The 22,316-nt window shown below is 45.2% G+C and overlaps 1 protein-coding gene across 10 annotated transcripts; it reads right to left on the bottom strand.

Moving 5' to 3' along the window:
* Positions 1-319: 319 nt before the first annotated feature.
* BTN2A1 (butyrophilin subfamily 2 member A1) lies at positions 320-21,687 on the bottom strand. Of its 10 annotated transcripts, none has more exons than XM_030817421.1 (9): positions 21,452-21,687; positions 20,867-20,987; positions 19,757-20,104; positions 16,052-16,336; positions 14,174-14,395; positions 13,590-13,610; positions 13,468-13,494; positions 2,087-2,113; positions 320-1,638 (listed from the first exon to the last, which is right to left on the bottom strand). In XM_030817421.1, the coding sequence occupies exons 2-9, from the start codon at positions 20,955-20,957 to the stop codon at positions 1,586-1,588; spliced, it is 1,074 nt and encodes a 357-aa protein (XP_030673281.1). In that variant the 5' UTR covers positions 20,958-20,987; positions 21,452-21,687; the 3' UTR covers positions 320-1,585. The 10 variants fall into 10 exon arrangements, with proteins under 10 accessions (XP_030673281.1, XP_030673283.1, XP_030673282.1 ...); XM_030817423.1 differs by having other exon boundaries at positions 320-1,585; XM_030817420.1 differs by lacking the exons at positions 320-1,638; positions 2,087-2,113 and adding exons at positions 9,932-11,621; positions 16,682-16,782 and having other exon boundaries at positions 21,452-21,669.
* Between the last annotated feature and the right edge of the window lie 629 nt (positions 21,688-22,316).

The following is a 22,316-nucleotide window of genomic DNA, read 5'->3' as shown; positions in this document are numbered from 1 at the left end:
GCACTTTGGCAGGCAGAGATGGGTGGATCACCTAAGGTCAGGAGTTTGAGACCAGTTTGACCAATATGGTGAAACTCCATCTCTACTAAAAACATAAAAATTAGCCAGGAGTGGTGGTGTACACCTGTAGTCCCAGCTACTCGGGAAGCTGAGACAGGAGAATAGCATGAACCCAAGAGGCAGAGGTTGCAGTGAGCTGAGATCGCACCACTGCAGCCTGGGTGACACAGTGAGACTCCGTCTCAAAAAAAAAAAAAAAAAAAAGTCTTCACCTCATGGATCCCCTGAAAGGATCTTAGAGTCAGACCACACTTTTGAGAATCCCTGTCTTTGGTGGTTCCAGAGAAATAGACTATAGGACATCCATTGGGGAGCCCCTCAGCATCAATACCTTGGGGAAATTAAGGAAAGAGGATAGACAGAAGGAGAAGTTGAAACATAATGCAGTCTCACAATGAACTCTGGAACTGGGGTGACCCTTCAGAGTTGTGCACCTTGTGCAAGGGGTCCAGGACCTTTACACCTATGTTGTCCAGTCATTGGATGTGGTCCACTCACTGAGAGGTGGAATAACCTTGGGCAACAGGGCTCTCTTTGGCTCTTTAACAATTCCATGGTATGGAGTCAGCGGAGGGCCCTGAGGCACCAACACTCTCTGCGGCTGGTTGATTGTGTGTCTCAGTCCAACACGGAGTGATCAGGGCAGGGCACCACAGCATCCACCTCAGTGGGGAAGTGAGAATGGAGTTGGATGGTTTGTGCGGAAGAGGGCAGGCAGAGAGAAGAAAAGGTTTTGGTGCTGGAAATAGTATAAAATGAAGGAGGAAGGAATATTTCTCTTTGTTTCTCAGGTACAGCTTTCAGTTCTATCCAAAGTTGGCCCCTGAGTTCATGTGAGAGATATCACATTATTTCTCTCTCTCTGCATAAGAAATCCTTGAACCAATGGGGACATGCTCATGGATTTCCCTAGAGAACTTTCTGACAACTCTGGCTCCAGATTAGTTTAATCTGTTCTCATTCCCATTTGTAGTTCAGTCATTTTACTGCATGAATAGCTGGGGGACTGGTTTACTTGCAGCTCAGTCACTTACTATGTATTTTTAACTAAATACTTTCACTTTTCTTGGCCTCAACTTCCTCATCTCTAAAAAAAAAAAAACAAAAACAAAAACAAAAAAACGATGCTTGAAATTCTGGAACCAAGCATTTATGGGATTTTAGAGAAAATAAAGTGTGTGTTTCTGCAATAACCCAACATATTATCTTCCTGGAAAGAAAAAAACAACAAACACCTTGAATTCTGCAAATTCTCAGACCCTTCTCTTCTGAGAGAGGGCCCAGTACCCATTTACAGATGACTCCACAGCCCAGATCCCATTCTTAGGAGCAAGGAGAATTTTTTTCATCACATTCTTCCTACAGACTCCAACCAACCATTATTTCCCATCTCCCACCTCCACTTCCTGGTAATGTCTCTCCGAGGTGAAGGCTTCCAGGCCTAGCACACAGGGCCAGGAGTCACATCTCTCTGGTTTTTCAGGCACTTTCTGACATGAATCTTCCAGTCAAACAGATTTGAATCCTAATAAAGAAAGAGGTGAGGGAGGGCTGTGTTTGGGTCCAGAGTCACTTCAACTGGAGAGAAAGACAGAAACAAAAAGTCTGACCATTGGTGAGTGTTATGGTTACAGGACTATTTTTGCTTCTAAGAAACAGAGCATTGCTGTAGGAGTTGACAGGTCTCCTCAGGGGGAGGTCTGTTTGGCCTGCTCAGGGGTCTCCATTCCCCCAGGCTCCCTCTGTCACCAGCAGCCAGAGGGTGATGTTAGAGTTGACTGTGCCCAGGGCTTGTAATGCCTTGTGAGATAATCTCACAGGAAGCTGGACTCTTGGCCATCTTCCAAAGCCCGTCTCTGTGTTTCAAGGAAGTATTAGGCTTTTTTCTTTTTTTTTTTCCCCACAACTTAAAATCTCTGTGTTCATCACTAAAAGGGTTTCGGCATTTTTCATTTCCACTTATTTTAGGTCTTTGGATACCTCAGAGGTTAAATCTCAGCACCCAGAGGAGTGCCCAGCCACTGACCTGCACAAGATCGAGCCAGTTTCCATTCTATAATAAAACAGAAACAAGAATCATTGCCAGGTTAAAGAGAAAATCAGCTGGGTATGGTGGCTCATGCCTGTAATCCCAGCACTTTGGGAGGCCAATGCAGGAAGATCACTTGAGCCCAGGAGTTCAAGACCAGCCTTAGGGAACATAGCGAGTCTCCATCTCTACAAACAATTTAAAATAATAAAGAGACAGAGAGAGAGAGAGAAAAAAAATCTTGTGTAATTTAAAGTAAAAGACAAAACTAAACTTCGTTTGTATAGTGGTGTGAAGAAGAAGAAGAGGAAGAAGAAGAAGAGGAAGAAGAAGGAGGAAAATAGAAAGACAAAACTCACATAAAAATTTCAGGAGCTTCTTTGAAAAATGAATAGAAATTCTTCAATAGGCCTCTGGGGCTGAGATGTGAGGAGGAGGAGGAAGAAAACAAGAGTGGGAAGGACGCACTGGAGGACTGTTACTATCTGAATCCTATCGCCTACAAAACATCAACTGATCAATCAGGCACAAGAAATGTGTTCTGCTTCTTTCTGTTACCTTAGAAATAACCTGGACGTCGAACATCGGTGAAAAGAAGAGAAAAAAATAAAAATGAAATAACTTGGAAGCTCCTGATGATTTGAGATCAGATCTTTACATACTAAGAGATGGTTGCTATATCTGGGGGCCTTGAGTGAAACGCAGCAGTGGGAGCCCAGCACCCATTTCCAGACAACTCCACAGCCCAGAGCCCAAACTCAGGAGTTATGAGTTGAATTTATTTTGTCAAACTAAAAGGGTCAAACTCTGTAAAATATTGCAAGAGATTTATTCTGAGCCAGATATGAATGCCCAGTGGCTTGTGACAGAGCCCCAGGAGATCCTGTGAACATGTGCCCAAGTGGTTGGGCTCCAGCTTCTTTTTATACTTTATATTTATTGAGATGTTTTAACTCTGCAGGCTAGAGAGAGAGACCTACCTGAAACCAGCTTGGGCAGCTGGAGGAGAATGAGGGTGAGCAGACATCTGGGCAAGCCAGAGTCTGGGAAAACTGCCATCTTCGACCTTTCTGGAGCAGCAAGATACTGGTGTGAGTCTGTCAGGAGCTTCAGCCTAGCTGATGAATGGACAGGAGAGAGCTATGGGCTTGATAGACCCGCTCAGCAGTTCTTTGCAACTTGGAGTGCTCTGGTCATTTGCATCTGAATCCTGCTGTGTCTTCTCTCCAGTGGAGATTTTCAAAGCAGGCTGCCATCAGCACCCACTCACCACCCTAAGTTTGGTAAATGATATATAAAACTTCAAACTGGCCCTACAACGCAAAAAGAGACATAGGAGAAGGGAGGCGTTCATGGGTTGCATATAAATGAGCAAAGCTTGAAATCACTACACTAAAAAAATTCTTTCAACTATAATAATATGTTATTTACTTTCAGCAATGAGTCAGTCAGGAATTTAGCCAAGGAAATCAACAGTAAAATAGACTCCTCCTTCCCCTGAAATACTGCCTGCACTAGATTTATGTAAATTTAAATATAAATTTATATTGATGTTCTTTCACCATCCTCCCCCATTATCCTTCTCTCACTTCAATCATAAATGCTCTTCTGTTTGCATTATAAATTTTCCCCCTCAATCCAGTACATTTTTCTTTTTTTCTCGTATTTATTTTATTTTATTTTAATTTTTTAGAGATGAAGTCTCACTATATTTCCCAGGCTGATCTTGAACTTTTGGGCTCAAGTGATCCTCCCATCTCAGCCTCTCAAAGTGCTGAAATTACAGGCGTGAGCCACTACGCCCTGCTGATCCTGTACATTTTTTGAGTTCATTGTACCAATAGTTCCTTCATTAGCTTGGTTAAACAGTCACAAAACAAAACGAAATGCCCCCAAATGTGACAGCTGTGTCCTTGTAGGAAAAATCCTTAAGCGAAGCTTAGTATCCTGGGGTTCATTGCATATTCATACATACATACTTGGGGACCCATGCACTAAAAAGACAGACTCCTTTTGTTTACAATAATTCAGCATTTGCTGTTAAGGTGATTAAGGCAAGTGGGCGTGGGTCGCAGAGATAGTGACAAAGGAAGTGAACTAGAGGAATAAAGATCAAAAGATGGGAGGAGGTCACTAGGTCACAGTTAAGCAAGGGCAAGCAGGCAGGAACCAGCCCTGTTGCACTGGTGTACTTGGTCACCTGGGCAGGGTGTTGACAGGCTGTTGTGGGGATGTTGGAAATATGGAGTTGAAAATTTACAATATACATATGAATCTTTAAGGCACATCTCTTTTTAGAACCTTTTGGAATACGTTCCTAAACATAACCAGGAGATATTTTAGGAGTCTTTTCCTCTCCTGGCTGGGGGCAGTGGCTCATGCCTGTAATCACAACACTTTGGGAGGCCAAGGTGGGTGGATCACTTGAGGTCAGGAGTTCAGGACCAGCCGGGCTGACCAGACTGGCCAACATGGTGAAACCCCATCTCTATTAAAAATACAAAAAATTCGCCAGGTGTGGTGGTGTATGCCTGTATTCCCAGCTACTCCGGAGGCTGAGGCCAGAGAATTGCTTGGCTGAGAAGGCAGACGTTGCAGTGAGCCGAGATTGTGCCACTGCACTACAGCCTGGGCGACAGTGAGACTCTGTCTGACAAAAAAAAAAAAAGTCTTTGCTCCTTTCTGACCGTAGTTAGTTCCTAAGAACATGCAGTTGGAAGGTTTCTCCATTCAGGTTGTCCCTCTTCAGCCAAATCTCAGCCTCTTCAGGTCCTTACCCTTTGCATTCTACCCTCTCCATCCTCACCCCTTTCTCTATGCCAGTTCCCCTCTCAGCTTTTCAGTCCCTCTTCTTCCAGGCCTTGTAGCCCTGGCTCTAAGCAATTTTCCCCACTTAATCCTTAATATTCCTATCTGAAAATCATAGCCCACAAAAAAAGGTAATCAATAGTTTTCTGTTGTTAATAAAAACTTTAGACAAATTAAATTTAGCAGGGTTTAATTTGAACAAAGAACAATTTGCAAACCATCAGAATGATCGGGCAGCCATCAGAGAGGTTCAGTGAGCTCCATTCCACAAGGGAAGTGGCATACAGAAACAGCTTAATTGGTTACAGCTCAGAGTTGGCCTTATTTGAACATAGTCTGATCACTTGGCTGCAGGGTTGACTGCAGCCGACTGAAGTTCCGCTACTGGGATTGGCTGAGACTCAGCTATTTGTTACAAAAGTATACTCCCATGCCTTAAGCTTTCAGTTAGTTTACATACTAAGTTAGGTTGCAGTTCATTATTTAAGGGCTCAAGTAAGGAGCCATCCCTCAGGCTAAATGTATACATATCTCATACCAAATTTAGTTTAACACAATTATTTCTGCTTTAGTTAAGATTCTCTGATCCAGAATAAAGGAAAAGAAAGGATGTACTGTACACTCGGTCTGAGAAACACTAAGAGAATCCTCTTTGTAGGAATTTGTGTTTTGATTGGCTCAGAGGTACCATTTCTCATCAGTTGCTGGGCAGAAGCCACTGGGGACGGTTAGAATGAAAACTGAAACGATATTGAATTGTACACATTGACGAAAAGTTTCAGCCCTACCTCTCAAAGTGTTTGCAGCTCTCTGTGTTTACATATTTGAATCATTAATGTGTGTGTTATGTGTATAATCAGTGTTTCTTCACATTCAGCTGTCTTTTATATCATAGCAGAAATATCAGGAGAACTGAGTGGAAAAATGAAAAGATTTTAAGAAGAGAAGATAGGAATTAATTAAAATGATACTGTGGCAGTTTGCAGACATCCCCTTGCATGTAATTGTTACATGGAGGATATTATCATCTTTTTTTTTTGATATTATCATCTTTTACCACAGAGCCAAATGAAAGTATGAACAGAATGAAAACTAGATCTATTGCCATCTATTTTAGTACCTCCAAAATTCAGGTCTCAGATCCATTACCGAATTATAGAATTTTCTGGTATCCAGAGTTAGTGCTGTCTGTAACTGCATAATTATTTTTCACAAAATTATTTTGGGTGTGACTGAGGCTTTCTTCACCTCTTGCTCCTTATTTGTGCCATACTGTATTTTCACGTGTATTTGTTTCTCACTCTGACAATGAAATATGTTCTAAGGTTAACCTTTGGGTAGACTGTGGGGGATGTCTTTGTAAGGGGTCCTTGCTACAAACCTTGGGACCTAGTGATAGCAGACAGGAGGCAGTCAGATGCCTAGGCAGGTAGCAATGGGTCCCCGGTGAAACCCCACCTCCAAGCTGAAGACAATTTAAAGCCTGAAAGCCAAACTACAAGGTAAATCCTCAGCCCAGATTGAGAACTTGTTGAGAACTTGTCTTCCTGTTTGGTGCACTTTCCTCTGATTGGTCCCCACCCTTCAACTACTTTCAATATACCCACCCTTTCCTAATTGTTTTTTTACACCATTGTGGCCACCTTTGGGTGGTGTCTTCACTTTAACCTTTTTTGCATACTCACAAATCATTCAGTACACACTTCCCATTCTGAGTCCATAAAACAGGCCCGGACCCAGCCACACAGGGGGAGCTTTCCTGCCTTCAGGTAGGGGTGCCAGCATCCCCTCTCCACTGAGAGCTGTTTAGTCACTTGATAAAATTCTTCTCAGCCCTCCTCACCCTTCAATGTTTAGTGTATCCTCATTCTTCTTGGGCACGGTACAAAAGCTCAGGAACTGCCGAACGTGGGTACAAGCTATAACACAGGTGAGCTGAGGCATGGCAGTGTAGCCAAGCGAGGCTTGGGTGGGGTGTTGCTGGCCAGAGGTCCCCTGCTTGCAAAGTGACAAATAAAAATCCTATATCACTAGCACTTGCAACTTTGTGACTTGGGTCACAAATAAAATATAAAGGCCTATCATTTGTTTATGTCATAAAACAGACCCTTAAAGTAATTAAAACTCCTAGGACTTAGCTGAAACCTTGGCTGATAGAAAATGATACTACAACAGTTTGAATTTAGGCTCTGTGGTAGAGTTGGCTGGCTGCTTGTTCAATACCAGATCCACTTTTCTCAGTAATAAAATCCCATTTTCTTATTGCAAGGTGTCCATCTCATTTGTAGACAGGGGAAGCCAAGGGACTAAATTTGAGCCAATTGCTTCAGGGTGGAAGTTTATCAGAGAGATTATTTAAGGGGAGGCTAAAACAGCTGGTAGACCCTTACACTCCCCTTACTTTCTACTTCCTCTTATCTAGAATATGGACTTTGGAGCTGGGCAGCCCTTTTGTGACCATGAGGCAACAATGAAGACGCAAGCCACATGCTAAGACAGAAGAAAATAAAGACAGAACTAAGCTGGGGCATGTATGACATTTCAAGCTCTCAGATCAGCCCTGGATGGCCACCATCCATATTTACTGACATGAAAAGAAGTCCTCATTTTGTTAAAGCCAATGATATTCAGGACTGTTATTAATAACAAAATGCAATTCTTCCCTCCACCCACTACAGTGTATCATGAAACTCTTCAAACATATAGGAAAGTTGAGTATGGAATTTCTATCTCCAGCCTTGAGGTCTCACCTGGACTCTTGGTTATTCAATGGACTACTCTGCATCTCCACGTGCATCTCTAATAGGCTCCTCAACCTTAATGTATCCACAACTGAACCTTTGGTTCTGCATCACCCCCATCTTGCTCCTCATCTCTCCATTTCCCCATCTCAGAAATTAACAACTTCATCTTTCCAGTTACTTTTCCTTCCTTCCTTCCTTCCTTCCTTCCTTCCTTCCTTCCTTCCTTCCTTCCTTCCTTCCTTCTTCCCTTCCTCCCTTCCTTCCCTCTCTTTTCTTTTTTGACAGTCTCACTCTGCCACTCAGGCTAGAGCGCAGTGGTGCACTGCAACCTCCACCTCCTGGGTTTTAGTTGAGACAGGGTTTTACCATGTTGGCCAAGCTGGTCTCGAACTCCTGATCTTAAGTGATCCACCTGCCTCGGCCTCCCAAAGTGCTGGGATGACAGGCGTGAGCCACCGCGCCCGGCCCATCTTTCCAGTTTCTTGGGACTAAAACCAGACATCTACTTTTCTCCTTTGCCATATGAGGACACATTTAAAAGGCTGTGAACAAGGATGCAGGCTCTTACCAGTTACCAAACTGCTGGTGCTTTGATCTTACATTTCCCAGAGTGCAAGAAAAAAATTTTGGTTGTTTATAAACAACTCAGTCTTGGTATATTTGTCATAGCTGTCTGGACAGACTAAAACATGCACATAAACAACCCTGTTTTCGGCCTTAACAAATCAGGTATTTTAATATATGTTCCTGATTCTTCCCATAGTGTGTCATTTGTAATTTCAGTAATATAATTTCAGACTGTTTAAAAAGCTTTTTGTTCAACCCAGTTTTACAACTGGATTACTGAGTTGTCTAAAATCCAAAACACTGTCATTTAAGCCAGAATTTTAGATGCCTGATTGCTTCAGTCAGGGTTCTCCAGAGAGACAGAACCAATAGGGGATACAGACATGAGAGGGCATTTATTAAGGGAATTGGCTCATGCAATTATGTAGTCTGAGAAATCCCACGACGGGCCATCTGCAAGCTGGAGATTCTGGCAGCATGGCTCGGTCAAAGTGTGACAGCCTCAGAACCAAGTTGATGGCGTAACTCAGTCCAAAGACCCAAGGCCTGACAACCTCAGGGCCACTGGTGTAAGTCCCAAAGACCAAAGGCCGGAGAGCCTGGAGTTGTGATATTGAAGAGCAAGAGAAGAGTGTTCCAGACACACAGAGAGAGACAGAGAGAGAGAGAGACAGAGACAGAGAGAGAGAGAATTCATCTTTCCTCTGCCTTTTGCTCTGTTGGGCCCACAGCTGATTGGAAGGTGCCCAAAGATATTGATGGCAGATCTCTTCCACTCAGTCCACTGACTCACATACCAGTCTCCCCTGGAAACACCCTCAGAGACACATCCAGAAATAATGCTCCATCAGTTGTCTAGGTATTCCTTAACCCAATCAAGTTGAACCTAAAATTAACCATCACATTGATTAACTTCTCGAATCCTCTATCCCAACTCTCAAATATGGTTTAAGGATTCCTGGGGTGGGGTGGGGGGGGTCTCTGACATAAGTTTTTTTTTTCCCCCCTTTGTTTGAGATGGGAGTTTCACTCTTTCACCCAGGCTGGAGTGAAGCAGCACGATCTCGGCTCACTGCAACCTCTGCCCCACTGGGGTTCAAGGATTCCCTGTCTCAGCCTCCTGAGTAGCTGGGATTATAGATGCCCACCACCATGCCTGGCTAATTTTTGTATTTTTAGTGAGATGGGGTTTTGCCATGTTGACCAGGCTGGTCTTGAACTCCTGACCTCAGGTGATCCACCCACCTTGGCTTCCTAAAGTGCTGGGATTACAGGCATAAGCCACCGTGCCCGACCTGTGTTTTGGTTTTTGGAGACAGAGTCTCACTCTGTTGCCTAGGCTGGAGTGCAATGGCAGGATCACAGCTCACTGCAAACTCCAACTCCTGGCTCAAGCAAGGAGTTGGAGTTAGTCTTTTTAGTCCCCTGAAGCAGGGACTACAGGCGTGCGCTACCACACCTAATTTTTTTTGTTTGTTTTTGGTAGAGACAAGGTCTCACTTAGTTGACCAGAACTGTTTTAAGGGGCCTGCAAGGTTAATAATCTTATTTTCATATTAATAATAAAACACAGTTTGTTGTTTTTAATCTCATTCTGTCACTAGAATAAAGTTTTCCTGAACCTATACAGTCTACGATATCTCAACAGAGTGAGTATAAAGGCAGATATGAGAATCTAGTCATATTCTTTCAAGCCACACATTAGATTTGGAAAAAGTTAATCAATGCCGCACTTCTCAAAATTTATTTTGCTTTGGATACCATACTTTTTTCACAAACATTTTACTTATATTAACCTGTAATTGGCTTATTCATGTTATTTTAACATAAATTAATAAATGTTGTAAATGTATGTATGTAATGTAAAAAAATGTTGTAAAGGTAATAAATTAAAACATTTCTTAGTTTCAATCTCAAATGCCATAAATACCAACAAATGTTAACCCAAATAAACAAAAACTCTTTGGAATCCTCCATCATTTGTAAGATGTCTCAAGATACCATGAGACCAGGAAGTTTGAAGCCACTAGTGTCCCCACTGAACCTGAATACTGAGGTAGATCTGGTCCATTACTCCTTGGCTCAGCCAGGACCTCAAACTTCAGCCACACTCAGGGACTGAGTACTGACTCCTTGCCAACTGCAGGGACACCTGAGCCAAACCACATCCACGTGCATCCATGTTCTTCATTCATCTTCATCCCAGGTCCAGGCCTGTGGATGTGCGCTCTGGAAATCCCGGGGTTGGGTGGAAATGAGCCATCATCTCCCAGGTCCCCTTAGCTGTTATGGTGGGACTTAGCCACCCTTACAACCTTGGTCCCTCCCAGCTCTCTGGTTCCACTTCCTCTATCTCTGACCTGCATATCTTGTTCCCTCTCCTCTCCGGTGGTCCTGTGGATTCCTCTCTCCTCTTACATCCTGGTGAACCCTGTTGGCCTCATTCCAAGTCCATATCATCTGGTGCCAACTGGAATACTGGGCTCAATGTGGTCACCCTGATGTTAAATAGCAGGTTCGCTGCCCATCAACTTCTCACACTTTCTTCTTGGCTGGGAGCTGTGTAATAACTAGTTCCCTATGCCTGGATCCCATCGCATAGTTACAAGCAAAGGAACTACTAAAAACACAGCTTAGTGAGGAGGAGAAAACTGGGGCTGAGGTCTGGAGTGGGTGTGAAAGAGGCAGCTGGAAGACGTTCTCTTGTGTGACCAGAGGGGAGGAGGGCGTGTCTTCCACCAGGGGCGTTGTGCAGTGGCTGCTGAGATGACCAGGGCTTGTCTACATGGCTGTGAGACCAAGGAATTGATTCTACAGGCTCTGGTGGGTCCCCACTCTGTGAAGTGTCAGGCCCTCTTCAGGCACCGTGACCCCATTGGCTCCTGCGAGTGCAGGGCAGATGAAGATGGGGTTGTCCTCACACCCCAACCTGAAGAAGGGCCTCACAGGCATGGAAAAGGCTGAACGGGGACATGTGTAGATGTGCGATCTGTCCTTCATGTCGTAGAAGGAGACATCTCCAGCTTCATAGTCCAGGAAGACGCCCACCCGGCAAAGGGACTCCTTCAAAGGGAGGATCCTATCAGGGGAGGACATGGCCCGGTATTGCCCTTTATGCATCTCCAAGGTCCAGAAGCCATTCTGAGGAATCAGCAGGACCTCCCCTTTCCTCTCAACACTGTCTCTACAGACCCCCACAGTCCACTCAATCACGTTTTCCACCTCCACCTCCCAGTAATGTTTCCCTGAAGCGAAGCTCTCCCGGCCTAGGACACAAGGCTGACTGTCGAATCTCTCTGGGTTGTCAGGCATGCTCTCCCCTAGGTGCCTGAAGGGGCACCTTCTCACACTTCTCCGGTCCTCCGACAGGAAGAGATCGGGATGAGCGGTGTCTGGATCCAGGACCACATCGACTGCAGAGGAAGTCTCAGGTTTAGGCCTGGGGTCTCAGGAACCCTGGGGATTGTGTGGTTCCTGATCCCCAGAGAGGTCTCAGATATGTTTGAAGGATCCCCATGTAGTGGCCACTTCCATGAAGGCTCTCTGATCCTAGGCAGCTCACACACTGAGAATTACTGAAGCTGCATGTCTGTCTTTCCAGTGACAGAAGCAGTTCTCTCAGTTTGAGAAGAATTAGAGCTCTAAGAAATCCGGCAAGTTTAGCAAATGAAGTAAAATCAATCATTCTTACTTTCTCTCAGCATTCTAAGATGTGTTCCCCTTTCTATTCAAGACATATAATCTCTGGCCAGGCACGGTGACTCATGCCTGTAATCCCAGGACTTTGGGAGGCTGAGGCGGGTGGATCACCTGAGATCAGGAGTTCGAGACCAGCCTGGACAACATGGTGCAACCCCATCTCTACTAAAAATACAAAAATTAGCTGGGCATGGTGGTGCACACCTGTAATCCCAGCTACTCAGGAGGCTGAGGCACAAGAATTGCTTGAACCCAGGAGGCAGAGGTTGCAGTGAGCCCAGATTGTGCCATGGCACTCCAGCCTGGGTGACAGAGCGAGACATCATCTCAAAACAAAACAAAACAAAACCGCAAATGAAGACCTATGATCTCTGGGATTTTCTTTACTTAGAAACTTTCCAACTTGGCTCAAACCAGCACAGAGGCTTTATGTCCTGCTCCTCCTCTCCCCAGTGGATCAACTAAGGTGAGTCTTTCCCTTCACACTATCCTGGAGGGTAAAGGGTCTCTTCATTGGTCCTATGTGTTCCTTTTACCAGATCACAACTGACTTAAATGACTGACAAGGGCACCCTTCAAAAAATAAAGAAGGAGAATAATGTCCCCAAAAGAAAACCTGTTGCCTGAGGGGTAATGTAGGGAGGAACTATTCCCATCCAGTTTTGCTTCAACGACATGGGTCTGATGTCTTCGCGTATCACTTCTGTAGGTATAAGAAATGCTCCAGACTCTGGGCATTCTGCAGACCTCTCCCATCTGTATTTCTTCTTACTTATTCAGTCTACCTTTCTATTGTGTTAAAATGATTTCCTCCATTCCCCAAGTTAATATGTCTGGCTGTGACAATTTGCTATTTTGTCCCAAGTTGACAGTGGCAATTTTGAAATTCACCTAAAGAGGAAAGCTCCATGTGCCATGGTATCTGGTAAAGCTTGGATTCTGTGGTGCTTACGGGCAGAGGGGCTGAATCATAAGATGAAAAGTGCCCACTGGGAGTGGGCAATTGGGTTCTGTGCTCTCCCACCCACCCGAACCCCCTTCCCTGGCAGGCTATACACAAAGTATCAGTGTTCTCTTAGGAGCAGAAAGGCATTTCTGGCCACCTATTGGTACACCCTTATGTCAGGCTTACTAGGGACCCTCCTGGCCTCTTCCCCACATGGGTCTTCAACTTGGCACAGTCTACACCATCCCCAGGATATAAGCTGCTAAGATAGCATTGTCTTTTTTCAAATTTATCCAGGATCAAAGAACAACAACTACTGAAATGTAACTCTTAGGAAGGCTACTATATATGGGACACCTCTGGTAATCATGCATTAAATTACTCCAAAAGATAAAGGATCCTGGGATGTAAACCATAGGGTTGACTGAGAGCTGCCAGGATTCCCTGACAGAAGAGGCATGATGCATAATTGCTGGGGCACTGTTGATGAACTGACCCCCGTTCCCTGCTGTCCCCACCTTCCCCTGGGCTCCTTGCTCATTTCCTCTAAGAAGTCCTGTTAGCTGGCTAGTGGGGAGAAAGCTGAGATCTGAGGGAACATCAGAGGCACTCACCAGCATGTAAGAATGTTCTTCTCCATCCTGCAAGGGACAGACAGAGACGAATGTCATGAGATGTTGCTAACTGAGCAGAACTCAAATTGTACATGGAGTAGTTCAGGAAAGGCTAAACTTACGCAATTCTTCTTGAAGTTTCTCTGAAAAACAAACAGAAAGAAAATCATGTCTTTGACAGAAGAACTAAAAGAACTTGGGTTTATAGTAAACAATGCAGGAACCATCCTTTCTATGAACAGCAACATCTCCTTTCCCTCATGCCTAGGGCACTGTCAGAAACCAGAACTGATGTATGATCAGGTGGCTGGGTAGTACCAGTACATTGTTACACTTGCTTTTGCTCAACCATTTAGTACTTTATGTAGCCAGATGAATGAATGCAAGGTGGGCAGAGTGTAAGAATGAAAGCTCTGAGAGATTCATTCCAAGGACATGAGAGTTCCAAGTCCTTGCTGCTGCTGCTGTGCATTTCCTCTCTCTTCTGTATGCTGGTACCTGGGAGAGTTGTGTCCTTTCTATGGTGGTGAACTGTCCTCCTACTCTTTTTCTTTTCTTTTCTTTCTTTTTTTTTTTTTTAATTAAACAGGGTCTCACTTTATTGCCCAGGCTGGTCTCCAACTCCAGGGCTCAAGTGATCTGCCTGCCTCAGCCTCCCACAGTGCTGGGATTCAAGCCATGAGCCACCATACTCAGCCTCTTTTACCTTTTACTTGAAGTTCCTCCTGTTTTTGCACACGTTCTTTCTCCAGTTCCTTTACAGCAATTTCTCTTGTTTCCTGTTCAAACTCCTTTTCCCCTGACAGAATCTTTTTTTCCTTTTGGAGTTTGTTGATCCAATAGATGCATATGGCAATGAGTATCATCAGAATAACCACAATGATAGCCAGGGCCACTGCCCAGGGAGACACACTGGGCATAAAGGATTCTGAAAAGGCAGCCAGAAACGTCTACTTAGTTTAAAATAGAACATCTGGGTTAAGAGTGCCCCTAGGAGCACACCTGAAGAGCTCCTCAGCCACCTGCTCTGTTGCTTTCTCCCTCAGAAAACTCAGATGGAGAAAGTGATGCTGGCTTACACCTGGCTGACACCTCTGTGGCTTCCAGGGCCAAGGCCCAGAGGTAGCAAACCAGTCACCATGGGAATGACCAGGATGATTAAAGCTAACCCGTCATGCTAAGTCAGCACAGCCACCACCCTGCCTCAAGCTACCATCACTCACGCCTGGAATACTGCAGTGCCCTCCTTCTTATTCTGCCCTTACCTTCTGTAGTCTATTCTCAACAGACCAGCCCTAGTGTGATCATAATTCTTAGCTCAAAACCTTCCAATGCTTTCCCCGTCACTCGCCCTAAGAAGCAAAGACTGTCTGTGGCTTACGATACCATGTATAACGTGTTTTCATTGCCTCTGTGAATTCATTTCCTTTCACTTCCTGCACTCACTCCATTTCAGCCACACCAGCATCGCCTTCTGGGGGTCCTGGAAACTGCCAGAGATGTTCCTTCCCCAGGTCCTTTGCATATGCTCTTCCTGTAGCTGGGTTGCTCAGTCCTTAAGCATCTGATGATTCCTTGCCATCAGATGGGATGGCTCAATTCCCATCTTTACAGTGAAGTCTTCCCTGACCATTCTGTTGAGAATTGCAATGTCTCACATTGCCTCTTTATTCCTTCCTTGCTTAATGTTTCCTATAGATGTTCATCACCATCTGATAGAATATATGGTTAACTAATTATTTAATCACTTTTTGAGGGAAAAGTTCTTAATATAATTTGTTCAATGATTTACCTTTGGTAGAATAGTGTCTTGAACATACGATATGCTTCTTGACCATTTGTTGAATGAATTATGAGTGTGTGTCTATAAGGAATTTCCACAGCTCTGTCCTGTGGAAAATCCCCTGTGCAGGAAGGGATGGCTACAGCATACAGGAACACCAAGTGTAGAGAGTCACTTATCCACACCACCCTCCATGTGTTATGGTTGTTTTCAATGTCTAAAAATTGCTGGCCGGGTATGGTGGCTCACGCCTGTAATCCCAGCACTTTGGAAGGCTGAGGCAGGTGGATCACTTGAGGTCAGGAGTTCAAGACCAGCCTGGTCAACAAGGTGAAATCCCCATCTCTACTAAAAATACAAAAATTAGCTGGGTGTGGTGGCATGTGCCTGTAGTCCTAGCCTTCGGGAGGCTGAGGTATGAGAACTGCTTGAACCCGGGAGGAGGAGGTTGCAGTGAGCCAAGATTGTGCCACTGCACACTAGCCTGTGTGACAGAGCAAGAACTTGTCTTAAAAAAAAAATTGTAGCAGCGTGAGGACCTTATCGGGGGGAAAACAACAACAACAACAACAACAAAAAACAGGTTTACCCTCAGAGAAGAGGCTCCTACTCCTTAGTTTTGGGACACTTTGATTCTCCTTTTGTGAGAAGCGGAAAGGCCTCAGCTCAGCTGCAGCCTCCAGGTCCTTAGGGCCCAGGACCATTCCACCCACACTGCTGCCCCCATCCCCGCTCTGGGCTCCATCTGCGTGCTGAGGATCCCCCATGCACTTGACGAGTCTCAGAGGGCAGAGAACTAACCTGGAATAAAAATGACACTTTCTTTCTTCTGGCCAAGCAGGGTGTTGTTGATAGAGCAGGACATGTTCCTCACAGACTTGTCTCTGATGATCACAGCTGTGGTGACCATGAAGAGGCCGTCTGTATCAGGCATGGAGACCTCCTTCAGGGCAGGCACAACCCCACCACCATAGGGGTCCCTCCACACTGTGAGGGGCTTTGGGTACCACCCTCCAGATGTGCACTCCAGCCGGATGCCCCCGTCCTCGTGGCCCCTCATTTCAACGTGGGGCTTAGAGCCCAGTCCTGTGGAGAGATACCAGGGTTCAGGCAAAAGTCAGTGCCTTTTGCATCTCTTCTGTGCCTATTGCATCTCTTCTGTGAAGCTAGAAAGTAAAGGTAAAAAAGAGGGAGATAGGAAGCAAGAAATAGGAAGGAAGAAAAAAAGGATGAGGATAAGGAGGAAAGAACATTGATGTTGGAGAACACCAGGAGACCAATGGGCCACATAAACTGTAAGCTCTCTAAGAGGAAGGATCCCATTGCACCCTTTTCTTTGTGGTCCACCTACAGGCCCCATCACAGCACCAAGCATCTATCTGTCTGCCATAAATGCTTGTTCAATTTATCCTGCCAGACTAATTTTCTCACTTCGAGGTGGATGTGTCGACTCCAACTTCAAACAGGCAAGTTTTGGATTTCACTTTCTGCTTCTGGGACGACTTCTCAGTAGACCTCAGCTTCCAGAAGCTCTAGAATAATAATGAGAAGGACGAAAGTCTGCCAGGCGGGCAGAATCCTAAGAAACCTTTTGATCCAAAGACATTGACCCTTCTGTCTAGTTCAGAACTTCACATAACCACCGCTTTCTACCGCCCATAGGAGGTGATGGTTTTTAGGAGACTTGACAGATCTAGCCCGCAAAGCCAACTGTAATCCTAACTCACACTGTTTACCTCCCAGAGGCTCCATCCATTAGGCAGTATTGCTTTTGTTGTTTTAGGGACAGGGTTTTAGCTCTGTTGTCCAGGTTGGAGGGCAGTGGCAAAATCATAGCTCACTGTGCCTTGTACTCCTGGGCTCAAGAGATCCTCCTGCTTCAGTCTCCCAACTAGCTAGGATTACAGGCATGTTCCACCATTCTTGGCTAACACGTTGCCCAGGCTGGGTGATTTTCTTATAGTACTTTGAGAACATCAACTTATTAGAAAGATCTGGATGATCCAGGGACTAAGATAACCATACCACTTTTTCAATATCAGAGATCATCACCAAAAATCCTAAGAAACTAGACTCACCCTAACTACAATCCATCTTTAAATGAATCTTCCATAAGAGTGAACACCAGGTATGGAAGAGCTGCAAAAGTGTGGTCCTGGGAGACCTTTCAGCCATGTGTGACCATCTAAACTTCTGAGTAATTCCTTTGTAAAGTCTCCTAAAGAATTTTACCAAAGACAGGAAATTAAACCAATAACTTAAGTCTGGTGCTTTGGCGCAATTTAATTAAAAAAAAAATATATATATATTTTTGACACAGTCTCACTCTATTGCCTGGGCTGGAGTGCAGAGGCATGATCATGGCTCACTGCATCCTCGACTTCTGAGGCTCAGGTGATCCTCCCACCTCAGTCTCCCAAGTAGCTGAGACTACAGGCATGTGCCACCATGCCCAGCTATTTTTTTTTTTTTGTATCTTTTTGTAGAGACTGGATTTTGCCATGTTGCCCAGGCTTAGTTTTATTTATTTATTTATTTATTTATTTTTTAGACAGAGTCTTGCTCTGTAGCCCAGGCTAGAGTAAAATGGTAAGATCTCAGCTCATTGCAACCTAGGCCACCTGAGTTCAAGTGATTCTCTGGCCTTAGCCTCCCAAGTAGCATGTGCCACCATGCCTGGATACTTTTTGTAGTTTTAGTAGAGACGGGTTTCACCATGTTGGCTAGGCTGTTCTCCATCTCCTAACCTCAGGTGACCCACCCGCCTTGGCCTCCCAAAATGCTAGGATTACAGGCATGAATCACTGCACTCGGCCCAGGGTCACTTTAATTTTTATCAAGAGAAAAAACTACTTGTACATTTAAAGGCTCAGTGGAATAAGAATTAAAATAACTCAGCAAATTGGAAAACGAAGTTCTTCAAAACATTCCATGAGGTTCAATACAGGCAAGCATGACAAAATAGATTGAAGGGCAAAATCAGCCACCAACCAACCTAACAAAGAGAATACAATAAACAAACAAACAAAAAGTCCTAAGCAATCCAATTCAGAGTGGGAAAGGCCAGGCCAGTGTCAGTTTTATAGGCAAAGAATGGCAGATTCCTGCCTCACAGAAACCATAACTGGTCAGCCCTGGAGTGCTGCTACGAACACAGTCATGATGCAGGGTCAAGAAACCCTCCTTCCATGATATTCTGCTTTAATCAGATGCAAGGGTGCCTTTGTGTGTAGCAAAGATGGGGTCTCCTACCTGTTATGATTTGAGGCCCCCAGGGAACGACCCAATTCCCTAGTCCTCACCTCCTCTGGTCTGATGGAGTGAAATGCCACCACAGATTATCCTGTACCTTAAAGGCTTTTTCAGTCCTCAAATATATCTTTTTTGTTGTTGTTTAATTTTTGATACAGAGTCTTGCTCTGTTGCCCAGGCTGGAGTGATGTGGTAAGATCTCGGCTCCCTGCAACCTCTGCCTCCTGGGTTCAAGCAATTCTCGTGCCTCAGGCTCCCAAGAAGCTCAGATTACAGGCACACTCCACAAAGCCTGGCTAATGTTTTTGTATTTTTAGTAGAGATGGGGTTGCACCATGTTGGCCAGGCTGGTCTCAAACTCCTGGCCTCAAGTAATCCACCTGCCTCTGCCTCCCAAAGTGCTCGTATTACAGGTATGAGCCACCGCGCCCGGCCCAAATATATCTTTTAAAGCATAATACACTAACCCCAAAACTGAAGTAATCACTTAATGTCATTTTAACAAACTCCTAGAAATCCCAGTTTAAATGCATTTTTACGTGGAAGGCTTCCCTATTACCTCCCAGCGAAATTCATAGTCTTTCTCTATGGAGTTAGCAGGAACTATATATAATTTTGCTTCTGTATTTCATCTTGGTTTAATAAAACCATCTATTTACAATAAGTCACTCTCTCTACAATCAGCATTTTTGGAAAGAAGAAGTAAAGATTAATATTTATCAAGAAATAAGATTTGATATGTTGTAGTTCTCTGGGTAATCATTGTTTATTCCAGTTATCTTGGAACAATTATTGACAGTGTCTCCTCTCACTCTCAGAAGTGCAACCTGGGAGGCAGAGGTTGCAGTGAGACAAGATCGTGCCAGCGAGGGTACAACAGAGCAAGACTCTATCTCAAAAAGAAAAAAAAACCCAAAAGAAGTGCACAGTTCAATGCTAAGGCAGGTATAAGACTTCTTTTCCGAGACTGACCATTTTCCCCTGCTCACGGCCTCAGCTGAATTCTGCATGTGCTTCTCAAGAAGTGAAGCCCTTGGCTTAGCAGGGTAAACCCACTCATGTGGCCCTTGTGCAGGAGGAAGGATTTTTCCCTGGAATTCCATTTCCACAGGGAGAGTGTCCCTGTGGAATCTCCCTGTGGAAAGGGGAGTCCAGACAAAAATGTGCTGGTCTGCAATGGGCCTGAGGTTAGGAGAGAAACTTTCCCCAAAGTCACACTGTGCCAAAGTAACAAAGCAAAATGAAGTGACACACCTGCCACTACAAGGTGCAGGATGGCCTCATCGGAGGACCTGCCTTCTTGGAAGTAACAGCGGTAGGTGCCGTTCTCCTGGGCTGTGATGTTATGTATGACCAGGGCCACACTGCCCCTGCGGATGTCTTTGCTCACAAAGGTGGTTTTTCCTCGGTACTCCTCCATCTGCTCCTCTGTTCTCTGTCTCCCACCTTTATACACAAACACTGCGGGGGAGAACTGAGACCGGAACCACCGCACCTCCATGTCCTCAGCATTTTTCTCGGGTGACAGATGGCAGCGTAACGTAGTGTTTTCTCCAACTGTGGCCAGGATGGGATCAGTGGGCCCCACGACAATAAACTGGGCTGTTCAACAAAGGGGTAGAGTCAGACAAAGACACCAGCCTTCACATCTCTAAGGCAAGAAAGGAAGCAGATATTCTAGGGAGAAACATATTTTTTCCATGGCCATAGGGTTTCTTTGGGCTGAGAAATCTGGGGACCAATAGCTGTGGCTAGTCGACAGCACTCCTGGGAGCAGTAACTATAAAATGTGCTTCTGCTTCATGAAGGAAACCGTGGGGAATCCGCCCTGAGCACCCTCTGTCCACCCTGTGTCCTTGAGGGGTTTTTCCTCGATTTCCCAATCTAGTGCTGTGCCTGAGTGTACTGTAGACTTGAGCTGTGCAATAGGGCACATATCCACTAGCTAGTTCCAACTGAAATGAGCTGTAAGTGTAAAATACACACAGGATTATGAAGATTTAAAATTTCAAAATGTTGACTATCTCATTGGTAATATGGTATATTAACTAAGTATTTAAATATTCATATTTGATTATTTGGGGTGAAACAAAATATAGTACACACATTTATTTCATGTTTCTTTTTACTTTTTAAAATAAAAAGTAAAATTTAATTTTTTTTTTAAATTTGCAATTGTACATGTGCTTGGCCTTTGTGCCTCACTGTATTTCTTTTGGACAGTGCTGGTATAAATTCAGTGAACATGTTCAGAATGAAAGGGTAAGTCAACAACTCCACAGTCCTTCTTTCTTTCCCTTTGCAGACTACAGGGTTGATGTTCCTTTCTGATGGGTGACAGCAGCAAGTGGCACACATCCCTACCTGAGACCAGTGCACACAGGCTGAAGAGGAGGAGGAGAAGGAGGAGGAGGGAGGCTGGCCGGGAGAAGTGCAGAGCAGCAGCTGGTTCCATGAGCACCCAGAGCAGGAAGGGACAGGAGGCCTAGGGTTACAGAGGAGAATCAGCCTAGGAGTCTTGGCACCTCAGTGCTGGTCGGGCCCAACTTCTCCTGTCACTCAAGTAGGTCTCATCAGTGCCCCAACTTCAGGGAGTCCCCTGCATCCGAAGGCTCAGGTATCTCCTGAGAGAGGGATTCCTTAAACATTCCATGAAGTAAGCCATCAATGCAAAGATCAAGGGGGACTTTTTCCGCCCTCCTCAGCTCACTTTTCTGGCCAGAATGCAGTTTCTTCAGTTGTCGCTGGATTCTATCACACCCTCCTCCCTTCACTTCCTCCTCCCCGTGACCCACGCCGGGCAGCCTGAGGCAAAGCCAGGCGAGGCCGCGCCTCCCCACCGGTGGGCTTTCTCTGTCCCAGGACCCCGTCTCGTGTCCACAGTAGATCCCGCTTCCCCCACCTACTGTGCCCACCCCGGAGCTGTAGCGCCTCCCCTCCGTTTCCTACCTTCTAGAATTAACGTTGCGTTTTCTTTTCTCCGCTGGTTCTCGACGATTCTCCAGTCGTCCCTCTTCTCTCCAAGCCGCCCAAGGGCACAGGCACTACTAGACACAAACCTTCCCAAAAGAGGAGAAAAAATTGTTCTTTCCTTTCTCCTAGGTCGCCATGTCTGGAGTTGCAGGAACCGGGATCTGGTCCCCTGGGCTTCCACAGTCACGAGTTCCCTAAGTATTTTAGAGTCCAGGATTGGCCGGGTGTGAGTGAACCAGCCAATGGTGTCGAACCTTATTTCTCAGCAGTTACTAGGTAGAATACACCGAATCACAAATTTCAAGCAGCAAATAACATTTTGAGATTATCGAGTATTTTTATTTCCTTTTTCTTTGTTCGAAAGCAACTCTCTCTCTCTCTCCCTCTCCCTCTCCCTCTCCCTCTCCCTCTCCCTCTCCCTCTCCCTCTCCCTCTCTCTCTCTCTAGATTCCCTGCAGTTTGTCACCGAGGTCGGTGGCTTTGCTGGTGTCCACAAGGAGAGGCCTCTCTATGTAGAGGGCAATTTTGCTCGGGAGGACACATCAGGAGCAAAACATAAGCCGCCCTCTTTCCAAAGCCAGAGGACTCTTGTTCAACTTGCTGGCTTTGGAGATTGGGCCTGGAGCGCAGGAGGGCTTCCGGGAAGCAGGCATGGCTGGAGTGGGAGGGGTAGCAAAGGAAAGGAGACAGCAGTTGCAGTGGCTGTTATGAAGGCCTTGTCATTCATTCCAAAGCTATTGGATAAGAGGTGCTGAGAATCCTGAGTGAGGATCAAAAACCCTTTCCCTCAGAGAGGTGGCATTCTGGTGGTGGCAGAAGATGGAAATAAGCAAAACTTTCT

This window comes from Nomascus leucogenys, chromosome 8 (assembly GCF_006542625.1).
Source record: "Nomascus leucogenys isolate Asia chromosome 8, Asia_NLE_v1, whole genome shotgun sequence".
Classification (NCBI taxonomy): domain Eukaryota; kingdom Metazoa; phylum Chordata; class Mammalia; order Primates; family Hylobatidae; genus Nomascus; species Nomascus leucogenys.
Note: the sequence above shows the minus strand (reverse complement) of the source record. Positions and strands in the feature narration are given on the sequence as shown.